The sequence below is a fragment of the Pipra filicauda genome, unplaced genomic scaffold, assembly GCF_003945595.2.
Source record: "Pipra filicauda isolate LSUMZ 115617 unplaced genomic scaffold, ASM394559v2 scaffold601_size279085_pilon, whole genome shotgun sequence".
Taxonomy (NCBI): Eukaryota; Metazoa; Chordata; class Aves; order Passeriformes; family Pipridae; genus Pipra; species Pipra filicauda.
In genome coordinates this window covers 174399-192419 of record NW_024104756.1, presented here as the reverse complement: position 1 = coordinate 192419, position 18021 = coordinate 174399, and the positions used below count along the sequence as shown (strand labels likewise).

The 18021-nt window shown below is 56.5% G+C and overlaps 1 protein-coding gene across 4 annotated transcripts in view; it reads left to right on the top strand.

Moving 5' to 3' along the window:
* TP73 (tumor protein p73) overlaps positions 1-18021 on the top strand; it is a 30687-nt gene that overhangs the window by 2953 nt on the left and 9713 nt on the right. For 3 of the 4 annotated variants that reach the window (XM_039388044.1, XM_039388042.1, XM_039388043.1), the window contains exons 1-2: positions 6249-6355; positions 9341-9586. In XM_039388044.1, coding sequence (XP_039243978.1) covers positions 6317-6355; positions 9341-9586 — 285 coding nt within the window. In that variant the 5' untranslated portion in view covers positions 6249-6316. Of the gene's footprint in view, positions 1-3912; positions 4009-4672; positions 4797-6248; positions 6356-9340; positions 9587-18021 lie in introns of those variants that run through there. The other variant, XM_039388041.1, reaches the window with a different exon arrangement.

Here is an 18021-nt window from a genome sequence, read left to right as displayed (position 1 = left end):
GAGCTTTCGCCTCACTTTTCACACAGCTTTCAGCAGCTCCAATGTCATTGCCTAGGCGACCGGGACGCTACTAGATCGTAGTGCAGTAAATAACATAGATCCTCTATCCCAGGCCACTCCTGTCTGCGGGACACCTCCGGGGGAACTCGAAACGCAGGTAGGAGGAAAAAACCTACAAAAGGAAACCCCTTGCTATTCGCGTGTGCGAGTTTCTCCGCACGACCCTCTCCGGAGCACTCGATAACGTGCCTGGAAGGTGATTCGCGGCCACTTGGCTTCGTGGGCTTGTTACACAGTGTTGAAGTGTCTTGGAAAGTTTGCTCCCGAGTGCCTGAGATTGGAGTAAAGACGGCCCAGCCTTGAGTGGGAGAAGCAGCGGAGGGGCTGGATCCCGGTGGGATGCAGGGGCTGGCTGCCACAGCCAGGTCCCTGCACAGCCATGAGGCTGCCAGGGAGAGAGAGAGAGCGGCTGCCTCAGCCTCCTGCCCTGCCACGAGCTGCCTGTCAGTGACTCCATCCAGAGAGGATTTCTGTCCAGCCTGCCTTCTCCTTGGAAAGTAAATAGTTAATAACCTGCTGCACCCCAAGGAGGGCTCCTGAGATTCAAGTGTGCTGTGGGAAAGCTCACTCACTCGCTCTTCATTGCTTTTACAAACCTCATTTTGCAGGTGTGGATTTAATAATCCTGGACAAACTAACAATAGCACGGGGCAGCACTGGCATCCTGAGACTGGCAGCATTTTGCAAATATTGAGTTGTTTGCTGTGGGCTGGATAAGCCCAATGGGTCTCGTTGTGCAGAGGAGAGAAGGTCCAGGACCGGTTCCCAAGCCATCAAGCTTGGAGTATAAGAGGTAGCAATGGCTCTCAGAAGTCCTCCTCTCTCAGGATGGGCAAAGAGTCCTTAGGAATTACTCATAGCCCTGTTATACAGAGTTTGGGCATTTATCTCCCTTTAAGGTGGCTGCAAAATGCCATCACGTTTCATCCTGGGCTGGAGTGGCAACACAGCAGTGAATTTGTTATCAATAGCACTGGGCATTTCTAGGGGCTCACCCCGAGCTTTAAAGTTCATGGTGAGATCAAAGATGCTCCCTCTAGAGAGTGCAGAAACTCAGCAGCCAGGCAGTGCTGTGAGACCCCTTCACTTTCCTCACAGTGCTGAAAGAAGGAAGTTGGGTTTATAATCATTCTAAGAATATATTGGGGTCTGCGGTCAGAACACGAACCGTGAGTGAACTGCGGTTGGATATACAGAGGTTCATCAGCTCTGCTTCTCCAGGGTTCTCCCACTTTGGGGTGGCTCTTGGGACCTTGGGGTGTGTTTTTCCTTCTCCCACTGTCTCTCGGGCTTGGGGGGAAAGAGCTGCTTCAGCTGGCCTGGGGCTAACTTGGCATTTCAGATATAGCCAAAGCCACAGCAGTGTGGAAAATTGAGTACACTGAGCTTTTCCATACTAATCTTTGGAAATTACTTCAGTGGCAGTTCACAGGGAAGGGGCATGCACAGGAGGAACTGGTTCCACTGCGACCCAGCCGGGTCCAGCAATGCCGGGGGTGGCAGCCCTGCCATGGGCTGAGTCCCAGGGCGAGGGGAGGTGGTGATCACCTGTTCTCAGGCTTTCTCTCCCTGCTCCTGGCCTCTTTTCTCGTGTGCAGTTTCCCTGCAATGCCCTGACTAGCAACAGAGGGAAGCAGCAACCCAGCAATCGCTGGAGCCGGCTCGTGGAGGTGCAGGGAGAGCAGCTCTCCCCGTGAACACTGGCAAATCCCACCTGCAGCCTTGCATCCCATCACCAGCCCCTGGCTTTGCACGTTTTGGTCCCTCTTCCTCTAGAAACCTGCAATAAATCCGGTGCAGGTCCCTCCCGAGCTATGCCAGTCATGCCAAGCATCTCCTGCCACCTCCCTGCAGCCTCAGGGCAGAAGGGATGGAGAATTCCTTGCTGCCCTTCCCTGGACAAGGAGATCTTCACTTTAATAAGCAGTTTGAGGTCTCGGGAGGTGATAAATCCTCTCGGTGGGGTCTGACTGCAGAACTCTTGCTGGCAGAAGTGATATTCCAGGTCTTTCCTTTGGTGTGGGAAGCTGGTGACAGCAGGGAGCGGACACAGTTAGCACAGAGCGGGAACAGCCTCCAAACTGGGGGGCTGAAAGGGGCAGGGAGCTGAACATGAGGCTCTAAGGCTCTTCCCAGTTCACCTTTAATTTAGCTGTGCCACAGGGCTCCCACTTCTTCCCACAGGGTGTCTTTTCCTTCTGCTGGGTCTCACCATCACCGTGGTTTCCCACCTTCCCTGAACGGGAATGTCTCCACCATTCATTGTGCAATGGGGCTCTAAATGGCACCTCCTTTCAGATGGAATTACATCAGCACCGTGCCAATTTTGGGGAACCCTATTTGTAAGTCTTTTGTGATTCTTTACCATCCCAGATGCCCTGTGCCAGGCTGTCAGTCTTGCTGCAGAGGTGCTTTCCCAGGATGAGCTGGGATCCCAGCAGAGGGATGTGCCTTAACAACACCGACCGCCGCAGCTTCCCTTTGTACTCTGGAGTTTAGAGCTCAGATGTGAGAAGCTGGCCTGGCTTTGCATGTGCAGGTTGTGCTTTGAAAGAGAAAGGGAACTTCCAAAACGCCCTTAAAACAGTCAGATTTCTTTCCTTTTGAGAACGAGAGCAGCCACGTGGTTAGAGCTGGTGTCACCCGTGATGACCACACAGCCGGGGCGGTGCAGAGGTGCTTTCTCTGCTGGAGGGAAAGGCCTGGCTTCTTCCTGAAGCTGCCCCGGGCCAGGGAAAGCAGCATGGACGCAGGGTAAGGCCACCAGCAGTCGCCTGCATCTGTTCTAGGCTTTTCCTTCTCTCAGAGCTGTCGTGTAGGTACTTTCATTTCTCTGTGTGTCACACGTGGGGCGAGGAGGGACGGGAGGACACCAGACTCTCCCTGTGAGCTATCCTGGCATGGGGCCCGTGGCACAAGGGCCCTCCTGTGCTGTGGGAAACCCTCAGGGAATGGCAGCTGTGGATGCTGTGTCTCATAGAAAGCTCACAGGATCTGCTGACGGGGAAAGCTAGCCTGCTTTCGTTTTAACTCCCTTCCCTGCAGGCACCCAGTCCCCAGCTGAGTCAGAGGGGCCTGGGAGATCCTGAGCATCCCTCAGTCCGAGAGGGGCTGCCCTCGACTCAGCAGCTCACACCCCAAAAGCAGGAAGTCTCAGGTTTTCACTATGAGATGTCGAAGTTGAAACGAGATGCTAAAACCAGCACGGGTAAAAGGAGCAGCCAGATGTTCCTGAGGTACATCCACGTCAGCCGGGGCAGGGAAGTGCTCCTGCTGCTTCCAGGGAGTGGGTAAGGAGGAGGAGGACGGTGCCGTGGCAGGACTGCCCGCCCAGGGACCAGCGTGGGGCTCAAGATGGCTCTGGGAGACTCCCCACTCGGGCTGCTGGGCCAGAGAGGCTCCGGGAGCACAGGGAGAGCCAAGCTGTGTCCTGTGCTTCCTCCGGCACCTGAGAGAGGCCAGGAAGCACTGCCCAGGGGCGAGGGGAGGGCAGCGGGCTGAGGAGGACTCTGGGTATGACTGTGCACAGCCCTCGGAAGGCTTTGGCTGAGGAACGGGCTGTCCCGCAGCTCCCCGGATGCACCTTCTGGCCGAGCTCAGGTCACACCCTGCACACCCCCAGGCCTGCAGCTGCTGGGGCTGGGGGGCTCTGTCCCCCCCCACGGGCCCTGGGCAGCTCCAGTCCCTGCTGCAGTGAGCTGGGCTTGGGGGACTCCTGCCCTTGGCCGGGTGCTTTGTTGGCATGAGATGGCTCAGCACGGCACAGCCCAGCACGGCACGGCACTGAACAGCCCAGCACAGCCCGGCACAGCACACTGACAGTGCTAACCTGCTGCTTCTCTTTGCCCCCAGAGTGGTTTATCCTCTGTCAGACTCCCCCACTGCCAAGATGTCCCAGTCACCCCCGGCTGACGAAGGCAGCACGTTCGCCCACCTCTGGAGCACTCTGTAAGTGGGGGGTCATTTCCCGTGAGGGGTGTTTGGAAGCAGGAGCAAACAAGTTCCTTTTGCATCCTCTGCTCTCCACAGAGGCCTTTGCCACACCGAGAATTTTGCTCCCAGATTCCAGCCTCTCTGCTCAGCCCATTTCATTTGCCAAAGTGTCGTTTGAAACCAGCACACAAACACACGTGTCACTGTCTCATGGAGGGCTCCTTTTTTTGCTGCAGCGCTCCAGGGCTGCATGGAGATGGTGTCAGGGCCAGAGCAGAGGTCCACTTAACCTAGGACCCTTCATTCCAAAATTAAACATCCTCCAGCCCCACCAAGATATTTGCAAGTTTTCTGGCCTTTGAGCCTCATGCTCTAATAAAGCAAAGGAGAAGGACTGTCCTTCATTCCATCCTTTCTCCCTTGGTATCCTCTCATGTAAAGACATCCCAAGGTGACAGATATGCCACAGGAGCTGGGTGGATGCACAGCTTCCCAAGGCTCTGCCAGGCAACAGTTTGCCTGAGCAAAGCCTGCTCTGCCACCTGGGAATCAAAGCAGAGGATGGAGGGAGGAGTTGGGAAGGTGACAAGGTTCAAGAGGATTGTGAGTTGCTGGGTGGTGGTGGTGGCAGGGGTGTTAGAGAGCTGGGAAGATGACTGTGCCCTCACCTTCTCCTCAGGGAGCCAGACAGCACCTACTTCGACCTCCCTCCAGCCACCCACGCCGGCAGCAACGAGGTCTCCAACCAGACAGAGGTCACCATGGACGTCTTCCAGATGAGAGGCATGAACGACTCGGTGATGGTGAGTGTGCTCAGGTGGCACGGGTGGCACCTGCACCAGACACAGACTTGATTTCCCCTCAGGGGTGGGCTGGGGGCTCTGGGGGAGGCAGTGGGGAGAACAACCACTGCAGGTGTGGCACTGCTGGCACTGGTGCAGGGTGTGATCACCTGTGGCACAGGGCTCAGTAAAACCATGGCTACTCAATGCTGGACAATATCTCTGCACACAGCAGTGGGGGCTCAGCGCTGTAAGGGCAGCAGAGCTCGAGTCCCATGACAGGAACAGGGAGTCATTCACTCTGGTACAAATGGTGTGTAGTTAAAGCCCATCCTACAAGCCTTTGCCTCTGTCAAAGACAGAGTCTTGGAAAAGCATCGTGGGTGTGCGAGACATGCAGGGCACTCGTGCCTGTTTGGTGCCCCGAGCGGGTTGGCCTCCCGGCAGCATCCCTGCAGCCGCTCCGGCTGTTGGCAGCATCCCCCTGCAGAAAGCCGCCGTTTCCCTGCAAAAAGCCGCCGTTCCCTCCCCGACAGCTGCCTCCCCTCCCCCAGCCCCTTTTCCCTCGCTTTCCGCTCGCTTTCCCTCCTTCCCCAGCCTCTGCCGCAGCGGGCAGGAGCCGGGCAGAGGGCTGATAATTGGGGCTCTGCCCTTCGCTGGGCGGGCGAGCCCTCGCCTTTCCCCTCGCTCCTGCTGGGACCGAAGCTGAGTCCGGCAGGGTTGGTGCAGCCCGGGGTGCATGACAGTAAATGCACAGGTAACAGGACACCACTGGACTGAGACAGAGGCAAGAGGGGGAACAGCGGTGCAGGGACTGCTCAGTCCATGCTGATTCCTGCTGCTCGTGGGGCTCAGCACCAGTGCCAGTGCTCGGTGACTTGGAGCAGGTCACCCCAATGCCCTGGCTAGCCATCTATCCCTGTCTATCCCTATCCATCCCTGTCTATCCCTCTAGATATCCGTCCATCCATCCATCCATCCATCCATCCACACCTATCCATATCTGTCCATCTAGGCAGGGATAACTCCATATCACTGAGACACGGAGCTCTCACAGAGTCACTGCATCATCTGGCCAGTGCAAGCACGGCCACATCGGTGTGCTGGTGACAGGTGCCAACCAAGCAGGTTTCCAGCCCCATGTGGCTGGAAGAAGCTTTCAGGAGTGGGATCAGGGTGGGTTTGATGGTGGAGCTGGACCCCCGCTCTCCCTGCAGTGGGAATGGTTGGTATCGCCCAGTCCATCACTGGGCAAGCTGGGGCCTGCCCTGTGCTTTAATGAATAGTCATGAGGGACAGAAGGGGTGGGCCCCGTTTTGTTGTTGGATGCAGCGAGTTGACAGAACTAAGGGAGATGAAAAAAGCCAAAGAGCCAACAGACGGCGGCACACGGGTGGCCAGCGCAGCATCCCTGGCGCTGCCCGCCCCACACTGCCCCTTTCACCCACCATCCCACCCCGGCCTCCTCCATCGCCACCCCGACCCCATGACTCCCGGGGCAGGACGGTTCCCCGCGCTCCGTGAACCCCAAGACAACTAAAATGCTGTACGTCAGCGACCCGATGCAGCATTACACCACGGTAGGTGCTGCTCCTTAGGGACGGGGTTTGCCTTGCTGCTTTTACTGGGATTATCCCCCACTGCTGGGGCACCTTCTCCAGCTCTGCCAGCCCAGCCTTTGTGCTGTGGCCCAGGATGCTCCAGGGGTTGTCCCAGTGTGAGCCTGTCCCCAGCCCACGGCTGCAAGGATGAGCTGGGGCTGCTCCAGCCCCGCTCCTGAGCCCCCATCCGTGTCAGTGCAGGATGCTGCAGCCTCGGCAGCTCGGTCACTGGTCCTCTGGCTTTGCCTGATCTGGTGCTGGCAGAGCCCAGGGTGTGATTTGAACCTTGGGTGAAAGGAGTGTAGGCTCCTCATCCGTGTGCACAGTTGGGGGGGTGTTGGCTGGAGCATCCACCCCAGGAACGCCTGCAGTGCTGGACACCCCCAGCACTGGTTTGTTGTCCACTGGGGATCTCCTCGGCCGAGCCCACGGCACATGCCACGGCCCCAGGCAGGCTTCCCTTCCCTGCTGGAAAGCCCTGGGAGGGCAGAGCAGGTGAAGTGGTACCTGTGCTGCAGGTGATGTGCTTTCAGCCCTGTCCTTGGGTGCCGAGGTTGTTTCCTTCGGGGTCTGTGTCTGTCTCTGACATTCACAACAGTCCGGCACAGGCACAGAGGCAGTCGGAGATAGAAGGAAATTACTTCATTCCTCTTTTTTACCTTGTGTGTGTTGCTACCAAGCCGTGTGTCCCGGGATTGTTGGGGTTGTTCCTTGGGAGGTCGTTGCTGCAGTTGTGTGTGTGTGTGTGTACAAACATGTGTGTGCATGAACATATTTACACACATACACATAAACACACTTGCCTTTGATTTGTCTTTTAAGGGAATGTTTCCATAATTTTGTCAATTTTGAACAACAAGTTGGTCATTTTCCCCCTGCACCTGACTGGGTCTCTCTGCCAGTGGATTCCCAAAGCCCTGGTGCTCGGGAGGCTGTGTCACCTGGCTGGCAGAGGTGGTACCCTGGGTCTCATATCTCACCATTTTTCCCAGGGGAAGTTCTCTCCCATGCAGAGGTCAGGATGCTCTGCTCAGTGGAGGGTCCCCACTCCCCTGCCCATTTATGGCTGCAGGCTTCAGCCACACACAGTCCTGGCTCTAAGCACAAGAGAAAAACAGCTCAGTCCTGATACCCCTGGATTATCTGGGCTGTAGATCAGCCCTGTCCAGCAGCAATCCCTTCTCCCTTGCTGCTGCTCTCCTGGTTGATGCCTGAGCTTTGCCTGTGCCACCATGCCAGTGCTGCCCTGCCCACAGTCCCCACGGCTGCTGCCCAGCAATTCCCAGCTGGAAGGCAAGGGCTTTCCACATGCCTGTTTTTTCCAAATTTTTTCTCCAGGTGAAGCCCGGGATTATGGAAAGCTTGGCTTGTGTTTGGCTGGGCTATTTATAGAGCTGTGAGTAGGAATAGAGGGGTTTAGGCACATATTTTAGGGAGAAAATGGCTGGATGTGTAAAAGCAAGCCAGATCTTGTTCAGCATTCCTCCAGTTAGTCACAGGCTCCAACGACCTTGTGAGAGATGCAGGCAACAGGAGAACTTCCCTGGAGAAGGATGATTGCCTTTAAACCATTCCACATTGTAGACGGTTGGGTGAGGTTGGGATCCCAAGTTAAAACACGTCTCTTGATTCCTGAGCCGTGAGCCTTGCAGCCCTTTGGGGAAGGCTGAGCCTGCTGGCTGTGCCCACGGCTGCTTCCAGAGCTCTTGGCTTCCCAGAGCTGCCCCAGAGGGTGCTGGGAACAGGGACAGTCCTGCTGGGGCATGGGGGCAGTCGAGGGGGACCTTGTCCGTGCTCTGGTGTGGGAGCCAGGACAGCACACAGTGACCCACTGGCCACTGCGTGTGGTCACCAGCACAGCCCCAGTGGCCACCACAGCACCGGCCTCTGGGGCTGCCAGGGTGAGAGCAAGCCCTGAGCAACTTGGGAATTCCAGGTTTCTGGGCAAAAAAACCACTCTAATTGCTTTGAGAAACAGTTGTATTTGGGTCTGATTTTCTGGTGAAATATTAAGGCCACTTTAGCCACACGGTTCTGGGGAATGTCACTGTACTTAGGCTGTGCCTGAGGGTAAAGGAGCTGCCAGCTCTCACTGGAAGTATCTGACAGTAACTGGTCAGAAGACGAATAAGGAAAAAATTGTAAAAAGTCGGGATTTGGTCCAGTGGGTCTGGAATAGGAGCCAGGATGTGCCTAAATGGGTCTGTTTGCCCTGTCCCCTTCCTGCAGCGGCTGCATCGCAGCCACGCGCTTCGGAGGTTTGAGGTTTTCCCCAAATTAGAGCTGCATCAGACACTGAGAGCAAACACCCCACTGGGAAACAAGCTACAAACCACTGCTCAGGGCTGGCTGGCTCAGAGAAGCACTCCCAGGAGTGGTGTGTGGGTGTCTGTCCTTGACCAGTGAATGCAAGAGGGGCAGGTCAGAAAATGGGTCGGACACCCAGGACTGCTGTCACGACGGAGCAATGCCATTGCCAGGGACTGCTGGTCACCTTGCCAGGGCAGCTTCACTGAGCTGTGACACTCTGGCTGCTGGAAGGGCCACTGTGGAGCAGAGCCCTGTGTGCAGGACAGGGCTGTCACTCCCTGCCCACAGCGGGACATCTCCCACACCTGAGCGAGCCCCAGAACATCCCTGCCCTCTCCCCGCTGTCAGAACAGTGGCTTTCCCTCGGCAGGTGTGCTGGAGATCTGGGATTGTGGCACCCCACTGCCTCCAGTGATGATGGAGCAGGTCGAGGGGGATGATTTAAGTACTGGAGTTGATCCCTCACACGAGTGGTGACCTGTTGGAAAACCCAAGCCACCCAGACCAGCTCTTTTGGCTCCCCTCCCACATGCTGGCCCTTTAAGGAGGCTGTAACAGGACACCCCAGCCCTGGAGAAGGGTGGCTGAGGTTTCCCTGTCTCTAAACTGGCTGGTGTTTTCTTTTTTCCCTCCTCCCCTTTTCCCTTCCTCCAGTCCCAGTTCAATTTGCTGAACAACAGCATGGATCAGAGCATCGGCAGCAGAGCAGCCTCCACCAGCCCCTACAGCTCCGAGCACACCTCCAATGTCCCAACGCATTCTCCCTACTCGCAGCCCAGCTCTACCTTCGACGCCATGTCCCCGGCTCCCGTCATCCCCTCCAACACCGACTACCCCGGCCCACACCACTTCGAGGTGACCTTCCAGCAATCCAGCACCGCCAAGTCAGCCACCTGGACAGTAAGTTGCATGTCTTCTACCATCCCTAGGGAGATGCTCACCACCACCCACAGCGTCCTCACCGCCACCAACCAACACCTCGGTGGTGGGGACGCTTGGCAGGGCAGCTGTGGGACACGGCCACCACCCATGGGGACTTCACCTGCACGGGCGGTCCTGGGAAGCAAAACATGCAGGAAACATCCATGCTCGCTTTTCAGGGGGTTTCTCCCAAAGAGCTGTGAAACACAGCGGCTACAATGTCATTTTTCTCACTGCAATTCCCTGAACTGCAGGTAAATGTCCCCAAAAGAAATGTCCTGGGGAAGTACCTGCCTTGTTCTCCCGGTGCTTCCCAACACCTTTGCCAGCCAGTGCTGTCAGAGGTGAGGCTGTGGGTGAGAGGGACCTTTGCTCACATCTCCCAGCACCGTTCCCACCTTTGCCGTAAATTCCCGCTTGTCATTTACAATCCTTTTCCACCTCGTATCAGAGGAGTAACTTACTCTCTAGAAGTCACGGCAAACGGCAGAGTAGGATTTTAACGACGGTGGGTTTTTAATCAAGATCGCATCGTGCCGTCTGCTCGTCTCCTCGGGAGCCGGGATGTGGGTTTGGTCCACGGCCGCTCCGAGCGCGCTCCTGCCGCCGGGCACAGGAGAGCTCCGCGGAGCAGGGACCCGGTGACAGGGGAAAGCGTGCAGGGGCTGCTGTGCTTTTTGTGGAGAAAGGTCCTGATTTCGCGTCCCTGGCTCAGCGCAGCGCTGTCCCTGCTGTTCAGGAAAGCGGCGCTTGCGGGCAGTGCCGGAGGCGCTCCTGCAGCGGGTGAGCGTCTCCGGAGCGCCCGGGAGAGCCGCGCACCAGCGCGCTGGAGCCGGGAGGGTTTTCTCCTCCGGGAAACACTGATTGAGCAGAAAGGCTGGGCTGGGGTAACCGACATCCCATGGGAACAGAGAGGGTTTCCTCCAGGGCTGCGGTTTGACATTGCCGTGGAACGGGCAGAGCAGCCCAGGAGCGATGTGTCAGCCCCAGGAGTGATGATGACCTTCGTTTTCGGGAGGTGACGTGTTTAATTGCCAAGACAGTTCTTCCCACGGGAGATAGAAAGCATCCTTGGATACCGTCGTGCAGGGAGACCCGGGCAGCAGCCGGGGGGTGCTGCTGCACGGTGGGATGCTCCCGGTGTGTCCTGGTGAGGGTGCAGGAGGCGATGGTCTCCTGCACCCTCACCAGCCGAATTGAACGCCGCCGAATTCCTGGCTGGAGCAGTCCAGCAGCTTCCCTGCGGCCGGTGGCTGGAGCTGCACAGCTGAGTCACACAGATCAGCGGCTTGGGACAGCACCGTGGTTAAACACGACCTGCCCTCGTAGGGGTGGTTAAGTCTCCACTCTTTCCACTCTCTTTCCTTGCGGGATGTTGCTCAGGGATGCATTTCATTAGGAACTGCATAAACTTGAGGTCCTCAGGGCAGGATGATGTGACTCCAGATCGATCCTATCCCTACTGGGGGATAACTCCCATCAGTTACAGGATGGCTGTTCTTCCCAAGCCTTTATGGACGGTCAGGGCAGGCAGTTGGAGGTGTGTGGCCCCCTGAACCACGACACTGGGGTGGCTGCATCCCCCCAGAGCAGGATGGCTGCAAGGTCAGAACCCAGCAGCCCACAGCTCACTGCGCTGGAGCTGAGCCTTGCAGAGACCAGCAGTGGGTTGGCACCCTGAGAGCACAGGGGATGTTTCATTTGAAACAGGGATTCCTGCAGCACTGCTGGTGTGGATGCAGCGGGTCCGTCTCGCCGAGGTGCCACGTGAGGAACGGTCCTGCTGCGGTGACAGCTGGTGTCACTGCATGTCCTCCCGGCTGGGGCTGTCACAGGCACATTTATTGCTGGAAGATGAGGCCACTGCCTTCCTCCCACTTGCCGTGAGCTCTGCAGTGCCACTGCCACACCCGAGGCTGTCCGGGTAAAGTGGGGAAAGTCCTCTGTTACCAGTGAATCAACACAGATTTGTGACCCTGCACAGGAACTGAGCACACACGTGTAGCAGTCAGGAGGGCTGGGGACAGGCAGGGATGTCTGACAGCACAGTCACACAAAGGGCAGCAGCACTGCAGGACACGCGTGGGCTGGGCCAGCACGTCAGAGGGAACAGCCCAGCCTGGCTCAGCCCTGTCTGGGGAAGCCTTGTGGCTTTTGGATACCCTGGGGTTCGCTGCACCAGATGATTTATGCCAGGGTGGTTGATCAGTTTACACCAAGCTTTGACCACAAGCCTGGTGGAGCCAACGTGCTGGGCAGCATTTCAGAGCAGCAGGGAGTCCCCTGTGCTGCAGGAAGGGTCTGCTGAAGGTCTCTTGCAATCTGAGGTCAGATCATGGAGGATCCAGCCATGAAGGAATGGACAGCTGGTGTACAGGCAATGCCAAAGCAAGTAGTTCATGCAAGTCATCTTGTCAAATGATTTGGGGTCATTTTTGATACAATCATGAGCTTTGTTGATGGAAATGTGTAGCTCAGTGGCCTTCTGGTTCAATCCCTCTGGAAGATGTGGTGTTGTCCATCCTCCTGTGCATAGGAGGGGAGGTTCCAAAGGATCTTGAGGGTCCAGAGCAGAGTGTTTGGAGATGAGCTGGCTGCTCTGGGGTGGTTTGCTCTGCAGGGCTGGTCACATCACTGTCACCTGGGCAGGGAAGCGAGGTGTCCCCGAGCCCACTGTCTGCACACGTGATGCTCCTGTCCACACTTCAAACCCTCTGTTGACAAAACAGAAATTGTTTGGGAGGGAGATTGCGAAGAAGATAAAAAATTTGGTGCAGATGCCTTGTGGGGCGGTACCAGGGAAGTGTTCTGCAAGGAAGGTCTCCCTGAGAAGAGCAAGGGTGGCTTGATCGTGGTGTGCCCAGGAGATGGTTCCTCATAGCAGCCAGCTCCTTAATCAAACAGAAAAAGATATAATGAGATCCTTGATCTAACAGAAAAAAATATAATAAGATCCTGCACTTGGAAGCTGAAGCCAGGCAAATTCAGACTACAAACAAGGTGGAATTTTTTTAGCAGTGAGGATAATTAAACATAGGAACAATTTACCAAGGAATGCAGTGGATTCTCCAGCTCCTGAAGGATTCAAATGAGGAGTCTGCATATCTCCTGAGAGATAAGCTGTGCTTTAGCAGACACCCTTGGCTCAATGCAGGAGGAGGAGGAAGGAAGGGGTCTGGGGGCAGCAGTGTGGAGAATGGGCCCAGAGCATCATCAGCTGCTCTCTCTTGCCTCTAAATGCTGATTTTCTAATTTTAGAAAGGGGTGAATGGAGAAGGGTCAAAGGCTTGGGACAGGGTTTGGGGCTCACGTTGCTGAGCTCTGTCCTTGCAGAGGGACACTGGGCAGTGGTGGGTGACCCTGGATGTCCCGACCCCCGGGCTGGGCTCTGAGCACCACACATCACCCACCAGCTCCGGACCGAAGCAGCGGCTCCGTTCCGGGCTGTGGGAAGCCCTCCAGGCTGCTGCCACCTCCCTTTTCATTTTTAATGGCCTTCTTATCGCAGAGAGCAACGGCCAGATGCTGAAAATAAGGTTTTCCCCGTAGGTTGGAAGCCCCCCTCTGGTAGGCTGCTCCGGCGGGGCTGGGAGGAGGACCGGGAGCTGCGGCGCGGCAAGACGGGGCACGCCGGCATCCTGCCTGCCTGCCGGGAGCCGTCGGGCTCCGGGAGCCCGGAGCTGCCCGGACACGCTGCAGCCGCAGCCGATCGCGGCGCTTTCCTCGCCGCAGCCCCTCGCCGCACCGGCCAGCTGGTAACTGATGGATAATTAGGATTTTTCTCAAGTCGGGTTGGTGGCAGAGCAGGGCTCCCTCCCCGCCGGACGCTGTCACGTGTGGCAGACCCGCAGAAGTGTTAATGGGGTCTTTGGCCTCCCGTGGCTGGGCTGCGAAGGGATGTGGGGGCTCGAGCCCACGGTGTGGGGCAGTCATCCAGGCCTGCACGGAGCCCCTGGAGCCAGGGGGAGATGGACAAACCCCCAGGCTGTGCAGGCAGGGGGGTCTCTGACACAGGCACAGGGAGGTCCAAACCACAGCCAGGGACTTGCTGCTGCTTCAGGGAGCAAACAGCAGGTGAGGGAAAGGCTGGAGATGTTCACAGCTGAGGGGAGCTGCTCCTGCTCCCATGGATGGCTGGCCAGCAGTCACCCACAGCAAACTGGATCCAGTGCTCAGCCAGTGGGATATGGCCATGTGGAACCGGTTCCAGTTACTCATTAGATCTTGCAGCTGGAGCGTGGCCACTGGAGAGCTGAAATGCTTTGCCTGATCCTAAACTGAACGAGGAGGATGGGAATAATTGATGTGGCAGGAGGCAGGTTCTCCTTTGCTGGTTGCTGCCTGAAGCTCTTTGGGGTAGAGATGGTTGTAAAGACAAGGGAAAACTCTTCAGGAGCATCTATAGACTACAAACCCACTCTTCAAATCCTCTCTGGCACTTCCTCATATCCCACAGAAGTTCCTGTCCAACAGCCATGGCCTGAAGATGATCAGGGGCCATGCACAGCTTAGGACACTGCCTCTGAGCCACAAACATCTCTGGTTCTATCCGAGCAGCTGGGCAGATGATTGTGGATATTTTGGCATGCTGGAAGTAGGGAAGCAACTTCAGCACCAGCCTGCCCAGAGCCCATCGAAGCCAGCCCACTGGAGGCTTTCCACCAGCTTTTGCAGGGTGTGGATGAGGCTCCAGGAGCTCCAGACACAATGGAATTAAGAAAAAAGGCAAAGGAATTCGGTGTGCGATGTTCCAACACGATCCCGCTATCAGCTCCACTATCTCGAACGTGTCTGGAATGCACAGGTCAAGGGAATGACTTACTGGCAATGCTGCTCCATCGGGAAGGCAACGCTCTCCAGCAGGAGAGGTGGGAGAGAGTTGGGAGCCCATGACCTCTGGTGCCTAAGGGAGGGGGGAAAGATGCTGGTGCACCCTCGGCAAACCCGCTCTCTGCCCGTGGCCAGTGCAGGCAGCGGCTGTGGGAGAGCAGGAGGAACAGCTCCCTCCTCATGGCACAGCCCCACCAGGATCCTCCAGAGCCAGTGCTTTCCCCTGAGCCCAGGTCTTGCTGCTCTGGTTGTCACATTTTTGTTCCCAGCAACAATTCACAAGCCCAACTCAGCCTCCTCTTCCCTCCCCTCCCAGCCTGCCCCTGCATCCAGACTTGATCACACGTGTGAAACAATCTCCTGGCTGGATTTGCAGCTTCCTTTTTGGATGAGAGGGAGCTCTGGGCCACCTTAGTCAGGGGATCTGAGTATCCAATGCACAGAGGGAGTCAGACCTACAAGAAGAGATTAAACACCCCAGAGTGCCAGCACTGGCTCAGCAGTGACTGAGAGCAGCCACAACCCCGGTAGTTATTTTAAGGATATACACACTGGGGAAGGCAGGGAGAGGACTCCTTTGGGGGTGAAGCAAGGGATTTTAATTAGCAGTTGTGACATGCTAATTAAGGTAGAAGGATGCAGGCTGGAGCACATGCAGCCTCCCTGTGCTGCTCTGCTGGGGGGCAGCTCCGGCCCCAGGACCTCAGTGGTCTGGGGGACCTGAGGGTGATGGGGGTCCCCTGCAGCTGATGATGGCTGGGGGGAGCAGGGGACTCTGCTGAGACCCCGTGTCCTGAGCACAGTTGGTGGTGACTTGGTGTCACCCCAGTGCATCACTGCCATGATGTAGGGACCACAGGCACAGGGAGGTGGGTGTTGGAGCATCCTTACAGCATCCCTGATCCATCCCTGCTGTGGTGCAGGAGCTGGAGAGGCAGGGACACAGGTACCAGGGCACCCCTTACAGCCACGCCCAGGGCAGTGCCCACCCTTCCCAGCACACCTGTGTGCTAGACAGGTACCTCAGGCCCCGCTGGACTCTCCCCTCTCCTCTTGAGCATCATTGATGCGCTGGACATCTTCAAACCCACCTCATAGTAAATGAGCAACGAAGTAGCTTTGGGGAGGAATTTCCAGCTCAGTGAGGAGTTTACAGGCCGGTGATTAAAAAATGGTTATTAAAAAAAATTAGACAGAAAAAGAATTAGCTCTGCAGTCGGCACGTCTTCCAGGATCTGCCGTAACAGATTCGTCCGAGCCGGTTAACGGTATTTGCGGTTTGCAAGATGCTACACGCCTGGGGAAGATGACAGACACGTTATTATCACCTCTCGGCTGCGATCTGTCCGAACCTGTCCCAGGATGCAGCTCCGCAGCTGCTTGCTGGGGAGCACGAGGAAATTAGCAGCCGGAGGCAGCACTTTTCTTCTCTCCCCCTTGCCAGGCCAGTGGCTTTATTGGGATCCATTGACTGCAGCCCCGGACACGTCTTGAGTAGAGCTAATGAGGAGACTGGAATGTAGGAGAGGAGGAGGCTGGTAGGGAGGAGGGGGGGAGGATTTGTGGAAAAAGTAATTGTTGAGCAAATCATTTCCTTCAAGAGCGAAAGGAGGCCTTGGCTGCCTCCCGAACAGGCAAGTCTAGACGCTTCAGTGTCAACAGTTGAAGATAAATAAGATTTTATCAGCTCCGAATCTGTTGGGACACATCCTCCTAGCGGTTCTGCTGCCCGCGCAGGGCCGGGCGAGATGGACTGCGCCGGGAGGTCTGTCCAGGCAGAGGATTCAGGCTGTTTTTTGTGCAAGGCTGTCATCATCCATGGGGAAAGCCATCTCTTCCTGCGTGGGGAGGCAGCGCCAGGGCTGAGCACTGCAGTGGTCCTTGGTCAGGGTGGGCAGCAGCGGATGCTGAGGCTCCACGTCAGCGCTGCATCCACAGGCCTTTGTGGGGCATTGGCTCATCGGGATCCTGTGGTGTGCAGGGCACACCTTGGGGCAGTGGCACCAAGATAGCCATGGTAAAGCCTCACAGCAGCCAATGGCACCAGGGGCTCTGTCCCTCGGCTGGATTTGTGTCCTGTTACACCTGGCACTGGTGCACTGAGGTCTCATCTCACCAAAGAAGCAGCCACATCTCAAACACATCCAAAGACCCTTTGTGTTACCAAGCCCTTAGGGAAAGAGCTCAGTACTGATATACTGCTAGGGTTTAGATAACTTGGCTTTTCCAGTTATTCCTAGTGTTCTGCAGGATGGGCAGCAGCAGGGAATGGATGGAGATGGAGCTGGCATTATGGTGTCAGCCAAGCAGCCGAGGGTGACACTGGAAGCTGCAGGAAATCCCAGAGGAATACAGGTTCTGTGTGTTTCCATAGGCTTCAGGGAGCCTGTCAGCACTGCTGCTGCTCTGTGCTGGTTGGAGCAACCCAGCAGCCACAAGCCACAGAAACCTGTTGTGCTCCTCAAACACACAATAACAGGCACTCTGATGTTTTTCAGGAACAGAGATGACCTTGGTACTAACACAAGTGTGGAGTCAGACATCAGCAGCTCCCAGGGCAGAGCAGGGACTGAAAACACAGGCAGGAGGTACCCAGGGCAGAACATACCCAGGCTCCTCTATGGGTGTGAAAGGAATCCTGCTCCTGAGGTCTGGATGTGCCAGGAAGGTGTCCAGGTGTCCCAAGATGTTGTTCCTGTGCCCGGCAGCGAGTTGGCAGCAGAGGGAGTGACCTGAGCTTTGTGACCCAGTGTGGCCAGTCTCGAGAGGTCAGTTTGTCCAAGTGCTGTGGAATGGGGAGGATGTGAGTGAACAGCACGAGGTTCTGCCAGTGCAGGTGGCACAAATGTAGCCGTGGCAAACCAAGAGCCAAAGCAGTGAGGAGGCTGCACTGGCCTGTGATTAAATCCTGGTGTTTTGATCTCTGGTTCCTGCTCTGTCACTGTCTCATCCTGAAGCTGAGGACTGTGCAGTGCCTGTGCTCCTTGTGGCTGTGCTGGGAGGTACCAGGGCCTCAGGTGATGCAGCACAGCCTGGCACAGAGATGGGCACGGGGCAGATAATTAGCAAGTACAGATAACGAGGAGGAGAGAGGTGCCTGCTCAGTGGAACCTTGCTCAGTGCAGATTTGGCTGTCCCCTATGGAGAAGGTGCATTGCCAAGGGCTGTTCCTGGCTGGAAGCACAGCTGGGGATGTAGAGCCTCCTGGGATCCCAAACAGACAATGCTGGTTCTCCTGGTGGCCGTGGCCAGGCGGGGTCTGTGGCACTGGGAGTGCTGAGCCCCGGCAGTGGTGGCAGACCCAGCACAGGAAGGCTCCACACTGTGAGGAGTCGGGAGCGCGGCCACCCAGGGCACAGCCCAGACTTTTCCTGCCCAGGATTATCAGCACAGAGTTCCTTAAAAGAATGGTTTGTTAGAGTGGAGGGATCTTTGAAGGCGATCCCGGAGCTGTTGGGACACGATAAGGTTATCAGTGGAGACATGCCTGCACCTTCCCCCCGCAGGGAATTGCTCTGCTATTTAACTGAGATTTATCCATGTCATAACATGGTATAACGAGAGAATTTGTTACCAAAGAACTT